Genomic DNA, 20,685 nt, shown 5'->3' on the forward strand with positions numbered 1-20,685 from the left:
TTGCTGTTAACGATATCAGGATTCTGAACCTCCTCTTCAAAGCCAACTGTAAACAGGGCATAAACAGTGTGATCAGGCAACCGCACAGGTCTCAAAGACAAGAAGTCGTCTTACCCGTATATAAGCATCTTGGTGGTGTTTAGCAAAGTACAGCATGTTGTCCAGGGCTAGCATTCCTGGAGGGGTCTGCGTAAAATCCATTGCTGGGTTTACATGATTCTGTAAAAAGGTAACAAGACCACTCAATTAGCATCCTTACAAAAGCTGTCGGCTCCCCAGTGATGTGAGCCATGTTCGCGTGCTGTGCCAAGAAGTTCAGCGACAGAGCTCTTTTTGCTGAGCAGAATACCCTTGACAAGGAAATGGTCCATGCCTCAAGGAACTTTAAAGCCAAATGCAAACACTACGAGGCTGGCATGTCAGTCATTCACTTCTGTAGCTACGGAACAGAGTTTCCCAAAGGTTGAGTGCTTTAGAAGCACAGATCTCCCAAGTCGTTCATGGCAGAAAACACTTCCGCGTGGTACCACAGACTAAAAGTACTATTTACATGAAAATGCAGAATTATATGCAAACAGCCACCAAAACATTTATTTATGTAACTACTATAGAACAATTCCAAATAAAACACGCAAAGGAGAAACAACTACTAGATTAAAAAGCTGTATTAAGCCTATTGGATGTTGTGAACCCCTGAATATGAAAGGCGTCAGACAAGAGTGTATAAAATTAAACAGATTTACCTTGTGGAACTCAGGTAGATCATTTGTTATGTTCTGAATCTACGAATTTCAACTATGGAATTACTGAATGAAAATACCAAATATAACCAAAACTTGTTAGCTTCCATACGCACCTACAAATTTCAAATGTTCATTTTCACATATTACACGAAAAACTGCATTTCCTCAAATACTCCTTAACCCAGACCATCTTTTGTTGGACAGAATTAAAGGTACATTGGAGTAAGTTTCACTTAGTTCATGGCTTAGATACCAACATTTGCCTGGCTACAGACTGGCTTGAAAACGCCACAGAAGCCGCTCAGAGAAACAAAGACCCAAGAGGATGCCTCCATCAAAAAATGCCTATTGTCTGCTATGCTCTTTTATCAGTATCGCCTTTGCAGTGTCTCCAGCTCCACTCATCATCCTGACACAGAAAGATTTCCCTAGTTGCGTTGCGATGGCATTTCTATGCTGCAAGACCCAGCTGACAGAGACTTTAAAAGTGCATTTACTAGCAGAAAACTGGCTGGCAAAGATCAGCAAGATTTTTAATTCCGTCAGTCTGTTTCTGCTGTGTGCTCAGGGTCTGATCCACCCACCTCACACACAAAAGCATGGGTTTTACTACTTTTCCTCCTGTTGAGCCTGCCAGGCCATAAAGTTGTAGAAAAGAGATTCCACTCTCTTGTCCGTCTTACCTTTAGATGCATGATCGGTCAGTTTTAGCCAGTCAACAATTCATAGTCACATGAAAGAACAGAAATATTAGAAAGCAAAAATTATACATTAAGATGGCTGCTGCAACTTTAAAAGTAGACAAAGATTTTGGGCTGAAGACGGCATGCACAACCTGGTCATTTTACATCTCTGGCTTACGAGAACTGGTGTACAGGCTAAACAATTGTAGACTCATAATTTTGCAATAGTGAATCAAGAGGATGCCTGGAATCTTAGATTTTACATGGAAACATCCATGCGGAAGATATTTCAGGAGGGTAGTAGTCTAGGGTGGGAAAACAAAGGCTTATCAAGTTACATTTTCCAAAAATTCACCTTTTAAAAACTTTTTTCCTAAAAAAAAACAAAAAACAAAAAAAAAAAAAAAAGAAACCAAAAAAAACAAACACCAAAAAACCCCAAACCAAAAACTCTCTTCTGTTCATCTGAATGATGAACAAAAGCCCTTCACAGCTATTTCCCCAACCCACCCTTCCATCTTCCACATGTGATACATTTACCAGTCAGAACATTTAAACTTAAACTCAGTGCAAGACTGCTTCACACACATCCCAAGCCCAACAGACTTCAGCTTCTGGGAGGAGAAAACTTCCCTTCCCAGAATTTTCAAGCATTACAGAAAGTGCATTTAAGTGAGGCTGAGCCTGGCAGACACACAAACGTCTGCCTCCGCTCCCCACCCAGCATCACTGTGTTTGCAGGGCTTTACGCATATTTGAAACCACCTTCATTTTGGGCATAAAGTACAAGGTCCTGGGGAACAACATCACTTGATACGTCGCCTTGCCATGAGGCAAATTTTCTTGGGAAAGCTGTTGGGAGGCTGTCACCAGGGAACCACACGCCACCAGTTTTACAATGCCTCAACTTCAGCATAGGGCTGCACATACTCCCTTCCCCCCCATGCTATAGCACAGGCAGAGAATACTTGGATACACACGTGGCAAGCAGAGAGTATCAAGACTCAGCTACCTTCCTCCAGTTATTCAAATACTCACACTCATTTCACTGGCATTTACAAACAATGCTGAAATAAAAGCAGGATACTGAAATAAAAAGGCTGACCTACTGTTGCTTGAGTAGTTCCTTCCTTCATCCCATTCTACATCTCAAGTTATATAGAAAAGTCAACAAAAATAAGCACAGGCATGAGAAATCTCACCACATTTAGGAAGTGACTCATTTTGTCTCTCACCATCACTAGTAGTTCTATGCTCAATCAGAAAAGCCATCTCTCCATCACTTACTGCTTTTTCTCCAAGTCAAGCCTATAAACCCAGCTATTTTCAGTTGTTTGTTTCAAAAGTTTCTGTCACTTTGGATCCCAGGATAACCAGGGCTTCATCTTCAGCTCTGTTAAGTTAAATAACCGGAGATATGCCAGCTGGTAATAGCTGAGGATCCACAAGACAATTCTGGCATATATGTGAGACAATACATTCTTTTCAACTGTTCTTCAAGATCAAAAGGAATGCCAGCTGCTTTGTTCCCTTCCTTCTTCCTCCCTCCTCCTAAACTCATCCTTTGCTTAACATGTTGAATGTTTGTGGTTGAAATATTAACTTATTGAGAGTGGGTTCAGAAATGAGATACAAAGCTAAATTATCTAAAATGCTGTATGAATAATTCAGAAGTATGCAAACAGCCCCACCTACAACATAATTTATTAAATATATGGAACATAACGCTTCAGGCATATTACTTGCATCTGTTTAGTATAAAGTCTGTTGCATTTGTCTCTTTATAAAAAGCCAAGAGTAAGAAATACAAATGGAACAGATAAGTTACCTCCAATTTTTCAGATAATTTTTTGATATTTTCCACTAGACTGACTAATATTTATGCATCTTTCAGCTTCAGCGTCTGAGCGTTATTTAGCAGCTTACGCTCCTATACCATACATGTTAGCATACCAAAAGCATCAAGAATTTGTTAGCCAGTGTAGTAGCGTACTGTGGAAATGAAAATTCATTCTTTTGAATAAGATGTAAACCCCAAATCATGTCTGCTTATGCCATTAAAAAAAAATCAAACATGTGGAATGTTTCACAAGATTATAGCTATTCTGGATAAACTCCAGTGTAGTAATTACATTCTGACAACCTAGCATTCTCACACAGTCCTAGCTGCATAAGGCTTTCTTCTCTGTCCTGAATGGCTCCACTGTCTTACTTCTGGCTTCCAAGGCAATATGTGAGGTATGTATAGATGTCAGTTGTAAGAACATGTCCTCGCACTGAGATGCCTAATCACAGTAATGGTGTATTGTCTGTAGACAACTGCTAATGGAACAAGCACTGCTCATTCCTTATATTATTCCTAACAACAGTATCTTCCACGTGAATATGCTGAAGCACAGAAACCATTTATTTCCCTGAATTCCTAGCCTATTCAGGTATAAACTTCTTATTCCTGTCTTGACAGATATTGACACCTATCACAGATTTTGCATCAGTGCTACGCTCAGCTACCTAAACCAGTTGCGAAGTCGTGCTAGTTTGTCCTGAAAGCTGCTTGCAGTAGATGCTAGACCAGTAATAGTTGTTCTACACAGAAGAGCAAGCTTCTGTTGTTCCAACCCCAAAGCAGCTCAGGTGAAATGCTATTCTGTAGGTATGACAAAAACACTACTGAAGTCCCCCGGGGGAATTAAAACTGTAAAAGAACTGATGATAGAAGAATTCAGAACTGAAAAAAATGAAAAGGAAGAGCTCAATACAAATAGTGTTCATCTAAAATGAACCCTCTCAAAACTAGTAATTTTTTTTTTCTACAGAAAAAGGAACAATCTGTCTACATAGATAGTGCCAAGGACAGTGATCACTTTCTCCCATCTTCAATTACTTGCACTTACTCATTTTCTTCCTTCTTTTAAATTGCAACCACGGTTCTGTGGGCTAGGAAGGAAAGCAATTACCCGGTTCTACTGCACCTACGCAAAAACCTTCCCTGGGTCAAATGAGGAAATCACAGTAGTACATACATGGATGTTTGTTCATAAGAACTCAGGACCAGGAGGGTGGGAAGTTTTAAAGTGATATTCACAGTAAATTATGAATTGATAAACTTATGTTGGAAGTATCAACAAGCAATCAACCTCACCATTTACCCCTTCTCTAAATAACCCTTAAGTTTTACACACAAAATGTTCCCATCTGTTCATTTACACAAGAATTGCAAATAGGAAAAAATGCTACATTAAAAAAAAATTGTGAAGAGGTAGTCAGCTAAAATTCTTAATGAGGAAGTAATTTTGTCTTTTTATTTAACAGCACTATATTCAAAGAGATGATGATGCACACAACTTCCACCATTCAGTTTAATGCAATATAACAGTGACTTCGGAATTTTCAACCTCTATGTATTCAATGAAAGCAAGAACTAACAAACAGATTTGTTTTTCCCTTGATAACTCCTGAAATATGCAAATGTGCAGGTTTTTTCTTCCAATGCCAATTTTTTTTAATTTTCCAACAGAATGCTATGAGAGAATGAAAATGTACCTGGAGGATCCCTGAATTTAAAATAGATAAAATAATAAAGCCACTGTCTACCTCAAGTCAGAAGTATCCAGGCTCAGCGATTGTTTCATCATTGCAAGAATTTACAGAAAATCTTTTAAGATACTTTAAGTGCATGTCATTTAAATCACACCCCCACTACCCCACCACATATAAAGAACTCCGATATATTTTTAAGGGATATAGTTTTCCTAAACTTACAAATTATGTTTGCATACAACAATGGTAGTTATTCTTTTAACTAATATATTTCTAGCTTTTTCCAGGTTCGTGTTTCAGCAAACATTTGGCCATTTCTACCTGCCTTTTTTTTTTTTTTTTTAAATGACAGCTTTGAAATATGTATTAGTAGACTGCAAATGTTGTCCTCCAATAATAAAACTCACTCCAATCTACATACCGTATTAAGCAACAGCCTTTCTGGATAAAGTTTGAACTTACCAATATAAAACTGACTTTCTCAATAGCAAAGAAAACATAAGCACAATCTGCACATAATTTGCCCTATAAAAAAATAAAAAATTCAAAATCTGACTATTGTATTCCCTCGGTTCACCAAGCTACTATACAATATAATGTAAAGCACTGCAGAGCTCTACGTAAGTCACTACCAGAAATCTGTTCCAATCATGAAGGGATGACTTCTTCACCCTGAGGGTGACGGAACACTGGAACAGGCTGCCCAGGGAGGCTGTGGAGTCTCCTTCTCTGGAGATATTCAAGACCCGCCTGGACAAGGTCCTCTACAGGCTGCTCTAGGTGACCCTGCTTCAGCAAGGGGGTTGGACTAGATGACCCACAGAGGTCCCTTCCAACCCTGAACATTCTGTGATTCTGTGGATGCTATGGTGGTCAAAATTACAAAACTCTGCATGTCACGGTGGTGTAACTCTATTAGCTAAAATCATCAGATAAAATATAACAGGGCATGTCAAAATACAAGCACTGCCTGTTTTCAGCCTGAATAAAATACACACTGTAAAGCAAGACATAAAGCTCTTGCGTAAATCTTAGTATTTCATACATACCTATATTACAGTGTCACAGTTACATGGAGATCATGATTTGGATTCCAAGATCTTAAGCCCTATGGACTGCCAACAGTTTAAAAGCCTAAAAGAATCTAAAATGAATGCTGTAACTTCAGAGTGATCTCATCTTGTCCAATGCACGACAACTATGAATCACCTTTTAGGATTTATTTTAGTTAACAGGGACAGACTTTAAAGTTGGATACATGTTTAGCACTTCATAGATTGACTTCTTATTATTGAAGTAATGTTTTCTGGGCAAATGAAGTTATCAAGCAGTAACAGGCCATGTACTCTCTCAGGTATATTTAAAAAGAATCAATGGGACATGGTCATTTCAATTACAATTTTCCAGCGTGAAAAATTGCTACCAGATATCTCCAAGTATACACTAAGTTTGCAGAGTAACTGAACAAGCAGTCAAACATCCACTCACAGATCTAGCTAGACTGGGTCGAGAAATTAAAAGCCATACTAGTTTATTACTACTCCACTCTTCAGATTACCAGTTCATTTAACAGCCATGTCAGCAGACCCTGCCAGACTTCCCGTTCCATGTTCTGGGGCAAAGTCTGTCATCTTTAGATGAAACTGCTGTTGGACATGGTGTGATCTAATCCAGACTGCTTTCACTGCAGGGAATTAGGGACTGTTCCCAGGAGACTTTCTAGAGGCTCAACTGAAAGGGTGTGAGGCAGGTATCCCTCCAGCCAGGGCAGCTGGAGAGCAAACAGCTCTTCCAAAATCATGATGCAAGTCTATTACCCATGTCCTGGCCAGCAAGCAATTTTTGTTTGAACCACAGCAGTCAAGAAGTACACCAGGATAAACCAGCACAGAGTATCCTCAACCTAAAAAGAAATTGTATTATAAATATAGGCCTGTTTATGACCTTGGAATGTGTCAAGAGATCGACTGGTTTAATTTCACCACTGTCATTAAAGCAGTTTGCCTCTTCTACATAGATAGGATCTAAGGCACGAATTCTCATACTGCCCAGCAGGATAATTATCAAGCTAGCAAGAAGACAGTCATGTGAGAAAACAGTGTGAAAAGTGCTAGCAGTAACAGAAAGCCAAAAAAATTCATCCATCTGAACTTGAACACTGTAAATAAACACAGACTAAATGTTTGCAACTAGATGGAAGTCAGACATGGCAGAATCAAAATCTACCGGAGTAATTTTATCTGTTTGTGAATCCTATCAGATGCATAAATTATTTAGACTTGGTGTTCCTAAGTCCAGTTTTGGCATGAAAAGCCTTTTTTCAATTCAGGTAAGCTTAATGTCTGTTGAATAAGGCACACTGTGACTTCCACTCATTATTTAAGCATAATGGCTGGCACTATTGGTATATGGGTGTAGAAGCACCAACAGTCCTGACTGATGGTTCAGAGATTACTTATTAAGGAGAAATTCAGAGCTCTACAACAGGCACTTTGTGTAAAAGTTACGGAAATGATACAAAAACAGTTAACAAGTGTACATACATACATATTATAGCATATGGCCAAAACACGCAAGTTGCATTAGCCTATCAATGTGAAAAAAAAAGAATCTCTAGGCCTTTTTACTAAGTAAAATGAAAGGTTCAAAACCAAGTCCTGCCAAATCACTGGCTGCTTGAATCACAGTCTTCTAAGCATAACTAGTAGAGCATCTTTTTGATTGTTTTAGTCACACTTCAGGCAGTTTTATCCAAACTTAACCTTTTTGACATCACACTTGCCTCTGTAATCAAGGTGCATTAACTGAAACACCTTTCAGTTGTGCTTTCTTTTAAAGAAAATTTACTTAAATTGTAAGCAATCAAGTAAAATCAGGGTAAAAATAATCATTAGAAATTTCCAGAGGATGTGTATCTCCAGGGAACCCACATGCGAAGCAGCCTACTTCATTGCTGCAGTTCCCTCTCCCATATATCATCACTCAGAAGACTTAAGAGAAACTCTGAATGGGATCCTTCGTACTGTGTCAACTATCCGCTCTGGTAAAGGATATGATGCTTACGTACTATGGCAGGCATGGCACAACCACAGGACAAGAAGACTGGCACTCCATTCGTGCAGTGAATCACACTTCCCTTGGAACTTCATTAATAACGATGACTGCAGTGGCTGGGGACATCCCTGCATCCTTACAAGCCGCGTTGCTTTGAGAACGGTGAGCTTTGTAAGGAACCTAAGCCCAGTGCCAAGTATCATAAAGGTAAGTTGGGATAGATCTTGTTCTCCTTTTAGATATTGAAGTTTTCATATTTTTCTTCTTCAAGCAAGCTACCTACAATGGCTGTCGTGCAAAAGGAAAGGGCCAGGCTGTATTTAGTTCAAATAAAGAACAGAGAGAAGTCACCCCTGTGCCCGAGAAAATTCCACTTCAAAATGAATCAGCCATGTGAATCTACAGGCTGCCTGGCAGCCAGATACAACAGCTGTCAAAATCTAAAATGGGGGAACCGAGATGAAATGTCACCTGTGGCTAGACGCACAGACCCACAGCCCTGGGTGAAAAAAAGCCCGCTGCCACCACGGAGATCCGTGGTTCACACACCACCACTGCTTCTGTCACCTGCGACCAGGTCAAGCTTCCAGTAACCACAGAGGACAAGCTGAGGACTAATCTACGGTAAAGGAACTGTCACGACATCGATGACATTTTAGCTACCTTTGGACGTACATCCGCACATACAAAATGACTAGCTCCACGGTTAAATCTTCCCCCTGTTCGAGTACAAACAGCCAAGCTTTGCAGATGTCAGAGACAGGTCTGGAAAAAAGGACAAACCCCTCCTAAAACCTTAGAGTCCATACTTCTGTCTTAAAGTCATCAATAGCTTATGCCCATCCTATAGCACACCCTCATCTGCCAGCAGTAGTGAGGTAACTAAAAAAGAAAAAAAAAAAAAAAATAAGAGAGACAAAAAACCCCACTGGATGCATTTATTGGGGAATTTCAGTTCATCCACCTTCCATTTTTCTTTGCCTCCCTCTACGGGAATATGAAGCTCTTGGGACTAGAGCTGTGCTCTGCAAAATGCAGGTACGTTTTGCATTTCTGGGCATTGTTCTACTCTGTCTCCAGTTTCCTGCAGACAGACATCAATGAGAGGATGGAGCTGCACCAAAATGTAGGAAGATTTTTAAAAATTAAGGATTTTTTAAAAGAACACACACCACTGCCGCTCAGGTAGGGGCTGTGTAACAAGCCGTCTACACCGAACAATCAAAATATTCAGAATTCAGATACAGAGGTATTTTTAATTTAGGGAAATTAATTCAGTTATTCAGAAATAAGTCGTTTTTCTCCTCCTTGTCTTTTAATTCATTCACACGCCTAAGTTAATGAAATCACATACTCCAAGAGAATGTCTATAATTCTTTATAACTTGGGAAAATCTACTTTGTGTGCTACGCTATTTACTGTCCTTTAAATCTTACAACAGGCAAAACAAATGAGGAATGAGAGGAGGAGAAACAGAACAATACGTACATTTAAGTAACATACGTATCTGTCTGCATGCATGCATACACTGGAAAAATAAAAAAAAAAAAAGCTATTTGCAATAATTAACTTTAGATTGAATTTACACTGTTTCACAAAACTACCATCACTTCAATATCAAGCAAGGGTTTGTGCGGAATCTGCTACTCAAGTCCAGCCTTGTGTAACAGAAGAAGCCCACAATACAAAAGAGAAGAAATGTCCTTACGTCTGACCAGTTTGGGGGGGCTGCTGCTTCATCTTATTTTCTCTGTACGCAAATTCTGAGGCATGTGCAGTACATAATATCCAGAGAAAGATGTTCCTAGACCCATCTCTAACGAAGGGGTCAGAACTCTGCTGTTATGATACTTCAAACAAACTACTCAGCCCTGCTACATCCAAATCCATGGAGCTTGCCTGCCCCCACGAGTTTGCAACTGGGACACACATAGTAAATGAGCAGAAAACAAGGAAACAATACAGTGAAATCATAGATAATATATAAAAAAAACATATGCCAGAAATGCAGTGTTCTATTGCACCTAATTTTACATTAGCACATTTGGATTTACTAGTGGATTTTCTTCATAAGAGACACATTTTTTTTAAATAACAAGGAGTTTAAGATTTTTTTTTACCATTTCACACTTAAAAATATTGGAAAGGCATAAAAATTAAAAAAACCAAAACTTCTTACCCTATGCAAAAGAATTGAGCTTGTCCTGTCATTGAGAAACTGGTTTAAAGGATTACTCCTCCAACTATATATTTATAAGCACAAAATGATCAAATAAAGTATTAAAAAAAATTAAAATAAAAGATTGAGATTCTACAGCGTCAGTTTATTCCCATAGACAAACAGCTACAGATATTTCATTCTGATTAGTTCTAACTTCATTCTTAAAGTGATACTAAAAGGTCAGAGAAGGTTGGCAGCCCATCAAAAAGTGATTTTTTTTTTTTTTTTTTTGATCTGTTCTCCTCTGGAAGGACTAAAGCTAAGAGGAATTCAGCAGTATACGGTAAGTGGCTAGTTTATTCATTTTACCAATGGGCAAGTTGTCAGACTCCCATAGCTCCTGACAATCCTGGTAAATCATGTGCAGCTGCATGGTAAAAATAGCTTTAACATATGGATTTGCTGGCCCCAGCTGCTGGTCACTGTAACAATGCATCTGACCTACGCACTTCTTTCTGTGCGATTACCGGCTCAGAGCAGCAGTACCAACTTTATACACATTTAGCAGCTCCTCTAATACATAGATACCATCCATCGTGCATGTCACGAGATCCAGCTTTCCTGGTTACAGACAACCAGCTTTCAGTAATAAAGTTTCTCAGGTTTTCTCCCAGGCATTTGAAAAGTCATGCCTCCAAACAGCATTAATTCTCTTGCATCTCTGTGTTAGCACTCAGGGCCATCACAATCTCACTATGACCAAAAAAACACTGTCTCTGTTAGGATTTATTGATCAGTTCATGGGTTTTAGCACCCATCTCATTTTTTTTTGACATTCTCCAGTACTTATTCCACGCTGCAATCACACCCAGCTGAGAAGCTATGGAGTCACCTACCTAACAACATCTGCTCCTGCGGACAGAGGAGATCACCCCCCTCCCTTGGGCAGTTGCACCCCAAGCCATCCTCACTGGCTCTGCCCCACCTGCACACGCGGGGCAATCAAGCCGTGCTCTGCAGGCACCTAGCCACGCTTCTTTGCACTGTTCAGTGCTGGTTCAGGGGCTCCATGAAAGTCATTTGCGGATCAAGAGCTAACCGTGGGGTGTACCCTCCTCCATGTTATCCCAGAGGAGGTCTCCCCCACAGCCACGCATTGACTTGAAGGTCTCAGCAAACCCAGGCGTCAGTGTGGAGAGTGGAGTTTCAGCAGGAGGAATTCTGCTGAGCTGCAAACCCTCAGCGCGCTGTGCTTCACTCTACACGCAGCAATCCTATTTCCAACGCAGCCCCGTGTTTCCACAACCTAGCACCAAATACACAGCACAACATGAAACCCTGGAAATGCTTCATTTGTGGCAAATGGTAACTTAAACCACAAAACTGCGCCTAGAAAGAATGCAGTAGGTCACACACCTATGGGCCCCTAACAGCTCCGCGCACAGGGTGGCTATCAGAGTAAGCCTGTGTGGCACTGGAGTGATTTCTGTATTTCTGCCTCTCAGGTTTGGAAGGAGATTGATGCTTTGCTGCTGTTGCTCACATTTGCAGAACACGGCCCAAGTTTGCAATCAAACGTCCATTTTCCTGATTAGATCTTTAACTACATTTACAAAATCTCAGCTTTTACAGATTTGCAGAGACTACTGGGGAAAAAAAAAACCAAACCAACCCCTAAAAGAAAACCCAGATTGCAAGAAAACATCCCTGTCTGAGAGCCTGTATGAGGCTGAAAAACATTCAGGCACAGGAAGAAACTATTATTTCAGAGGAAAAAAGTATCTCACCAGTAAGTGCCAGAGAGAAAAGAAATGCTGTTTACAGCGTACTGTATAACACACTGTAATGTGCAAGCCAAATTAAGTAACATGCTATTGCTCCCGGAGGTATCATTTAGCCTCAACATCAAACATCTGCTGGAATTCAACTGAGAAATGGGAATGCACAGCCCAGAGCAGTTATTTCTACTATTCCTAAGGCTGAAATGATTCTGTCCCCATGGAAGTGAGCTGCTGAACAACTTTCGGGAACCACCTACATCTGGTATGATGCGAGTGCCCTCTGCTGTGCAATATTACAAGCTAGCCAGCACCTTTCTCTTAAAACCAGGTTCAGCTGTACTCCAAATAATATCAAGCCATATAAACACACTAAATCAAGGATTTCTATCTGCAGGTGAATATTAAAGAAGAATAATCCTGACAGATATTCAGTATTACTGTAAAGAAAAATCTAAGTATTCACTTAGAAAGCATTCAGTGAGAATACCATGTGGAGCTGCATGCTGTAAAACATCTAAAATATTAAGCTAATAAAATTAAAACATTCCTTTCTTTTTCAACAGGTGAAATGGAGACTTTTTATAAAATAGGAAATCAAATTTAAAAATCCCTTTTTAGACTGAATTATCTCCACACAGATTCAGGAAACTTAACTACAAAATTAACAGCTGGGCTTACTGCTTGTGGCTCCTCCAAACGCCAGTAAAGATGAGTAAAACCCTTAGTTGCATCTTTAGCATCATCACCAGCTCATTTGTATTTCCTTCCTCTTTCATTCTGTTTTTCTTCTCTTGTACTTCACATACTTTGTTCACCTTTCTAACACAGGTTTCAGTACCTCTGCTTGTGGTTGCTCTGCCAGAGATCGAGCAGCAATGCTCACAGCAACATCAAGGAAGCAAGATGTCTAAAGCAAATGGAAACTTGGGAAATATGTTTAAACTACAAATTAAACTGGTTGTGCCACCTGCAGTTCAGGTTGTCTGACACTTGCCATTTTTAGACTTTCTTTTGCTCCTAATACTTTACAACTATTTTAAGTGTCGGGATAGAATGCCTACCATCTCCTTTAGGTTCAAATGCCTTAGCAAGTTTGAGCAAGTTGTCTGATCATTATTAGGAATGTTTTATTAAGCACTGTATTGCTCTTATTAAATCAATTTTTACACATTTGCGTTGTTAAGGAACTCCAGCCCACACACACTATGCAAGAAAAACTTCTAGTTTAGCAAAAGACTTGCTCATGTGTCAGTCTTGAAATTCCTCTAGAACGTAGGCTACATTTGGCCACGTGACAAAAACTCAGGATAAGTGAATTTAACAAGTCTCTCTGCAGCACACATAGGTTTTCTGAAGACGCTGCCTGTCCTGAGCATTCCCTGGCCCCATCTTCAAGGCTTAGAGAAAAAGCAAACCAGGAGTGGCGTAGAAAGAGAGGTTAAGAAAAAGGACACAAAGCAACAGTGAGAGGAAAGGGCCAAAGTCAGGTGTTGAGGAGTGGGAAGGCTTCGAGGAGGCAGGAGGGCCAGAGTGGTAGGGCAGAAACCAAGACAGACGGGAAGGAGGACGGTAATGATCAGCCTAGGGCTGAGCAAGAGAGAAAGATCACGACGGAAATGCAGAGCAAAGCATAAAGGAGGACAAAAGCTCGGGCAGATAGAAGAAATACTGCACGTGGATGTAATTAAACGTGACAAAGAGGGAATGGAATGGATTAAGACTTTAAAGACTTAGTTCTGCCTTTTCCTAAAAACATCCAGCTTTGCTGCCCTTCTAGTACAAGGTGGTGCTGCACTTCTGATGCAGACAATATTAATGAAACACCCCAGCATCTGAAACATTGACATCAGTTTAGATGTTTCCATTGGTTTAAGATCAGTGTTACATGAGGTCCTGGGCTCTTATTCCCAGTGACTAGATCTTGTTCATGTGATATTCCTATACACAGCAATAGGATTATACAGACCAATGCTATTCTCTGAAAACAGGGATGACAGAACTGGTCCTCAAATTCTGTTTTGTCTCAAGTACTTCCAAATAAGTGTTTATGAAAGCAAATAACAGCCATATGAATGTCTAACTATGTGTTTTTAGTTACAAGGTGATCAAATACTGCAAGTAACAGTCTCTATACAACTACAACTCTCTCCTAACAGCCATATGAATCTCTAATGGCAAATAACAGCCATATGAATCTCTAACTATGTGTTTTTAGTTACAAGGTGATCAAATACTGCAAGTAACAGTCACTATACAACTACAACTCTCTCATAACACCTAGAAATAAATATGTATCATTAGCTTTCACCTTTCAAAACTTACCCTGAGGAATAAATCAGCAGTATCTTATTTCCAAAACACTTGCTGAAAAAAGAATGACAGCGTGGAGAGTGAAGCTTGCAAACAGCAGAAAAGAACAACCTGTAGTGGTCACACGGGTAAAAATGAAGGAATAAATGCTATACACATTCCTGTCTCACCTCACTGGTTCAATATTAAGGGGAATTTCAGTGGCAAAGGGCAGACCGTGTGTGGGGTGGTTTTTTTTTTTGTCATAGCATTTGTGAATTTAATTCTGTTAAATAAAAGGACACTCAAATCTATGAACCACGTACTACAATGAAAGTTGAGAAGAGTCTCCTTTCTGATGGAGCGCCATTAGACACAGTCTCTGCTCTGCTGCATGATGTTTAATTATTAGCTATAATTAAATAATGACAAAGGATTTTACTTCAGCATGGCCATTGTTATGTATAGAGATATGGCAACTAAACTGAGGGTCAGGCACTTTTGTCTCGAGGCAAAGCAGCCTCAGCTGCTGCATACTTGAATAGCTCAGCAAAAGGAAATCTTCTCAAACTGATTATATTTCCAGCAACAAGTAATTTCACAAGTTTTGAAATATTAGATAAGGAAAGAGAGGGTTGTGGGAATAGACAAGAGTGGAGGAGGATGGAAAACTACAAATGCTTTTCAGCAGTACAGACCACCTGTCATCTACACTCTTCTATCATTAAGCCAATGATTAAATCATACCAATTTAAAATTCAAAAAAGGATCAGATCTAGATTGGCACACAGACATTATCGTTCTCAAAATGTTCTTCTGCCACTGCCAAAGCCAAAGAGAGAATGTGAATGTAAGAAAGCATTACTTTTATCATAGACTAAAAGTTCCTCCAAAGGATAAAAAAACGCAACTCTTCCCATCACTGCAGAACGTCACCAACAGGAGGAAACGTCAGGGAGCTGTGAACAGAATGGCTTAAAATGACCATGAAAGACTTCTTACGGAGTTTTTCAGCATTTTACACCAGTTACAGATTTTAGTCCCCAAGTTACAAAACTTTAGGTTCCTGTGCCGGCCTTTCCCAGTCCCACAACTGGTAAGGTTGTAAGACTTCAAACACTCAGGCTTTCCTTTTTTAGGAAGGATGGCCATCCTTAGGTCTTCCAACAAGAACAGCCAAGTAAATGCAACACGTGGGGTCTGCTTCTGTCCTTCTCCCTCTGACCCTCCCTCCTAGGAAAGTTGTACCCTCCCTAGTCAGGCAGACGGCTACCATTAATCCAGATGACCAGCTGGAACAAAGTGGCTTCAGAGATGCAGCTGGCATTAGTAACTCCAGAGAATTTCAGGACTATTAATGCTCCTACAGGGCACGGCATCCAAACCCCACTCCAGTCTTGCTCAGTTTTTTCCTTTTCAGAGCCCATCTCAATCTGTTGGTTAATTGACTACCACTAATCCACACCATGCAAATTACCTGGAATTGTGCACTTCCCTTTCACTGTGTGATTTCACTCTGACTCTTCACTTCTATCACAGTCAGTTACAAAGGATGAATGCCTATCACACAGCAGTTTAAGTATTTACCTACTGCCTTTCTATCAATAGAAATCTGAACTTTCTTTTAATACACACACACCAACCCCAGTAAACCCATGCCTCAAATCTGCGGTCATATAATTTATCATTAATACTAAGTTACAATAAATCAACAGTTTAAGTTAAATTCTTCAAAACTAGGATGCAACTCTTTCACAGCCCAAAATAATAAGCAAAAGTAACACCATATGTTTAGAAAAAAAATTAATCTAACTATAGCTGAGCTATTCAATTCAGAATCCCCCACTTTATGCTAAAACAAAAAATGAAAAAGAAAGCATTTTGTCTACAGGTCAGTTAGAGGTGGGGCTCGTAGTACTGACTATTATTACGGTTGCCCAATGCTTGCCATTACTAGATCCAGTTCTCAGTTGTTAATGGCTTGGACCGCACTTATCACAGCAACTGAAATTTTCCATGCTGAGGCTAATCTTTGGAACATGCAGTTAAACCCAGCCCATCCATTTCTGAAAGTAAAACACAGGAAAAACACAACTTGAGTCCATCTTTAGAAAGTCCTGACAACTTTCAGTGCAAAGGCTGGCAATGAGAGCCAGCTGACTGAGCAGGCTTTGTACAGATGATGGAACAAACAGGGTGGGAGAAGGACATGGAGAGAGGGAGGCAAGTGAAAAAAAACCCAGAGCAGAACTATACTGTGAGCAGGGAGTGTGGGTAGAAAAAGAGGAAATTCAGGGAGACTGAATGAATGAGGTAACGGGGATCAGCAAGCAGACACGCTGGAAGGAGACAGATGCAACCCAAGATCAAAACGGAACAAATAGCCCAAGGGCAGTGGGAAATCAAAACCAAAGACTAGGGAAAGAAACAGGAGTATGAAGGAGGTTACTGTGCAATCGGTTTAATTTGTCGAAGGAGATAAAAACCATGCAGAAGACAGCCTGACAGGGGTTTCTATTCGAGACGGCTGCAAGAATAAACAAACAGGAAGAAGCAAAATGGATCCAAGGGGAATAAATCATGCTGGGTAGTTATCCAAGCAGCTACTGACTTTGTCTTAAGTTGTTCTTGCCACAGCAACCTAAGGACTCTCCATTCCATAAAGCAAATGACATTTCATGTTTTCTGGGAGAAAAAAAAAAAAAAAAAAAAACTAAACTGACTCACTAAGTCACTCTGACGCATAGATGGCTGATGTCTGCAAAGGTAATGTCCCAAACAAGTACCTCTCATTTACTGGTGAAACAGATAACCTAAACCTCAGGCCAAGCCTCTCAGTTAAGTCAGCCACAGATTTGGCCTTGTGAGAAAGCTACGTCTAGAGACAAGGAGACTTTAAGAAAGACCACAAGACAGGTAAAGTACAAGACAGGCGCTAACTGTACGTTTTTCATTTTCCACGTTTCTGATTTGACACACTCAGCTCTCCAGACAGTAACACTTGCACAGTGCAACAGAAGCCATGCACTGAAGAAAGCAGAAAGTGTTCTGAAAAACAAAGTCCTCAGCGTCTTTCCTTAGCCAGAAAACTCAAGGGGAAAAACCTTCCCTTCATCAACACTATCCCTAAACTTCAGCTAACGAACTACTCAAGGAGACGATAAGAAGCACCACAGAAGAACCCATGAGAAAACTGAATAGTTTTTCTCTTCAGAGCACTACTTGGATGTTGTGCTGTGAAACAGGGGATGTTCAAAGAATAAGATCAAAAGATAAAACAATGTAGCTGCTCATCTGGGACATGAAGAGAAAAAAACAAGTCTGGAAGAAATCTCAGAAGCTCCTCAGGTCTACATTCTACCTTAGGCGTGCTTTAGTTACTCTCAACTACTCTTGGAAGTTTCTCTCCAGAGATCTCTACAAGACACACTCTCCAAACTATCTATTCTCACGCTGCTTCTCCTCATATTAGGAAGTTTTTGCAACGTCTAACAAATCAGTTATGCTGCCATTTAAGTCATTATCCATCTAATTGTTCATGTCTCCCTTCAGACTTCTCTAAGCAACCTTGGTTGTAGGGTTTTTTTTCCATATAGCCCTCATGTGTTTTGTTCCCTGGATCAACCATTGTCACATACAGCATATAAACCTTTTCACAAAGGATCTAGCTCCATCTTTAAACTAATAATAAATTTTGTCCCCATCATTCCAATTAAAAATCTTTTCCATAAATTGATTGCCATCACTGCCTTTTAGCTTACATATGGCTTCCTCCCTCTTAGCATTTGTACACTTGATATTTCCACAGCCTTCAGCCTGGTCAGCTAAACAAGCCAAGCTTTTAAGTCAACTCTTGGAAGACATCTTCCCTCATCACCGCACAAGCCTCACTCTCTGCACTCATCCTACATTCAGTCAGTCCATGCCTGGTCACTGCATAGGTAACTGAAATTACACAGTGTTCTAGATATGTTTCAGAAAGGCAGAAAATGGCCTTAACGGTTTAGCTGCTCTGAAAATATCTTCTGAGGTGTAGCCTAGCTTAACATCTGACTTTTTTTTCGGCTACATTGCACACTCTCTTCTCTTTTCCCATAGATTAGATATTTGGCTACAGAAGAAATTCTTGCCAATGGTCCTAAATGAAGACCATTGCACTTTGTATCACTGAATAAAATTATTTTTTTTATTTCTCTAATGCAAAAGATCATCTAATTTGTGAACAACAAGGTGATTCTTTCACTGATGCCTCCCAAATTTGTCATCAGAAGATTTTATTAGGGTATGTTCACTCTCTTATGTCACCACCATTAATATTTTGAAAGTCAAGCCCATGCCTGCCTTTTGAAGAACATTCCACCTTTCCAAATTTCCCTTTTAATGGTCATCTTTTATCAGGCAGTTCCTTACTGAATTCGTATCTCCTGTACTAACTCACACTTTATTTTGCTAGACTGATAAATTTCAGTGTGGCACGGCAGAATTATGAAATCACTTTTCATGTTGACTTTTTGCACTCATAAACCATTTATGTTTTACTGAAGAAAAGTCAAACAAAAAACCTAGAAGCTCTACACATCGCAAACTTTAGAAAAACTGTTCTAGGATGCAATTTGTTTTGTTATGTTTGTTCGGATACCAGTTTCTTGAGTTGTACCTATTGCCTGCCTCGGTTATGGGAATTATGTTTACTCAAATGCAAGAAAACTTTCAAAGCTTGACATACAATGAGCTTTACAAAACTTAACCATTTGAACAGATCAGGAATTTTAGGACTGATTTTATCATTACCAATATATGTGGCTTTATCTTTTAAATATCTCTAACACTGAACTACATTACTATTTGGAAGTTTCCAAAACTCTCCTTCTGCTACAAGAATTGACAGGGATAAGCATTGGTTTGGATTTCCCTGCCAAGAGATTTTAAAAGGGGAAAGGAATTAAGAAAAAAAAAATCAGTATTTTAATAAATCTCCTCAAGACTGTCTCATCTGAAAATCTCTTTGCCCATAATAAACGTCGGACAGGTCATCACAACCATCTGGAGAGGTCTTGCGGTTTCTTTAACTGCATGTAGGTTTCTAACTATGTATTTTACCAATGATATTGCAAACTTCTGAAACCATGTCTGGACTTTGTTTCTTGTTGATGTTACATTCGTAGTGGGGTAAAGCTTTTTGATGTGGCTGAGAAAAAAGAACAGGATTCTTGCATTTCACATAAAGAGAACAAGCAGTCCAGGAACAACTTGATGACTAGACATGGTTTTACTCTCCCCCTCAGAAAGAATGTTTAATCAGTTCAAGAAATTAGCATCCTGACCACCAACACCAGTGCAATGAAGACAGCATTTATTTGGCTGGGTTTCTTCTTGTGCCATGCAGCCAAAACAGGGGTAAGAGAAACCTCCCATTATTCAGAGCATAGATCAGTTTGCATCCTTCTACCTGCAGTTTATGAAATCATTGAAGACACTTTAATGATGGAGTGAAACTAAGTAGCAGGGATGAAGGCAGCCAGGCTAACTGGAGTCCAGTCCGAGCACAGCCCATGTGCGAGGCTGGAGATAACCGGTCAGATTTCACAACAGGTCCTGCTTCCTTCCCCAGCTCTCAGAGAGGTCAAATTCATTTTCAGCTGTGAGAAAAGTTGTATGTGCAGTGTCACCTGTACTCTTAGCTCTAAGTAAAACATCAAGGGTAGAATAACTCTCCTCAGAATTCACTACTGAATTTTTTTTATTTGTACATTGCCTCACCATACTGTTAGTAGGATGACCTGCCGCCCGTTGGGACTCTTGCTATGGTGCTCCTTTCACAGTGCACTTCCCCATATTTCTTCTTATCTCCCATTATGCCTTCCCCACATACTCTTCGTTGCTTTGATCCCGGTTCCCATTCCCTCCTAGACTTTACTCCCCATTCTCTCCTGGAAGGCGATCAGAACTAAATAGTAAACAGTGCTGCAGTTACCCTTGACAACTGTTGGGAGTGTCTTCAGTAGGCTTCCCAAAGAACAGCCCAAATGAGAGCAATGAAGATAAAGGGTAAGTCCCTGCTGCACAAGCACAGCAAGAATGTTCCTGCAAACTCAGGCAAGACAGTAACGTGTTTTGATTCACACTGAGTGTTTGTCTCACAACCCTATCAGCTAAAACATGCTGTCGTTAATAATTTCAGCTCTGCAGAATCAAAAATATATACTGTAGGACAAACAAGCATTGGAAGAACTAGTACTAGCCTGCACAACTAGTGATCTTTAGTCCTTGTTAAGCAGCAGAAAAACAGGACTGGAATTCAGATCTGTGTGCTAGTCCCAGTTCAGCTGCTGTTGGATGCTCTGTTGCATGCTCAGAGTTTTTCAGCTCCAGCTTTAAGAAAGCAAGTTCAGATTTTCAGAGGTGCTACCTAGGTGCCAGTGATAGCTGTGGGA

At 40.0% G+C, this 20,685-nt stretch overlaps 1 protein-coding gene across 2 annotated transcripts in view; it reads right to left on the reverse strand.

Annotated features, from left to right (window-relative positions):
• The window catches only part of ELMO1 (engulfment and cell motility 1), a 309,086-nt gene that overhangs the window by 167,348 nt on the left and 121,053 nt on the right, over positions 1-20,685 (reverse strand). For both annotated transcript variants that reach the window (XM_075418684.1, XM_075418683.1), the window contains one exon: positions 115-219. In XM_075418684.1, the coding sequence (XP_075274799.1) occupies positions 115-219 (105 nt within the window). The remainder of the gene's footprint in view (positions 1-114; positions 220-20,685) is intronic.

Source organism: Opisthocomus hoazin, chromosome 4 (assembly GCF_030867145.1).
Source record: "Opisthocomus hoazin isolate bOpiHoa1 chromosome 4, bOpiHoa1.hap1, whole genome shotgun sequence".
NCBI classification, from domain to species: domain Eukaryota; kingdom Metazoa; phylum Chordata; class Aves; order Opisthocomiformes; family Opisthocomidae; genus Opisthocomus; species Opisthocomus hoazin.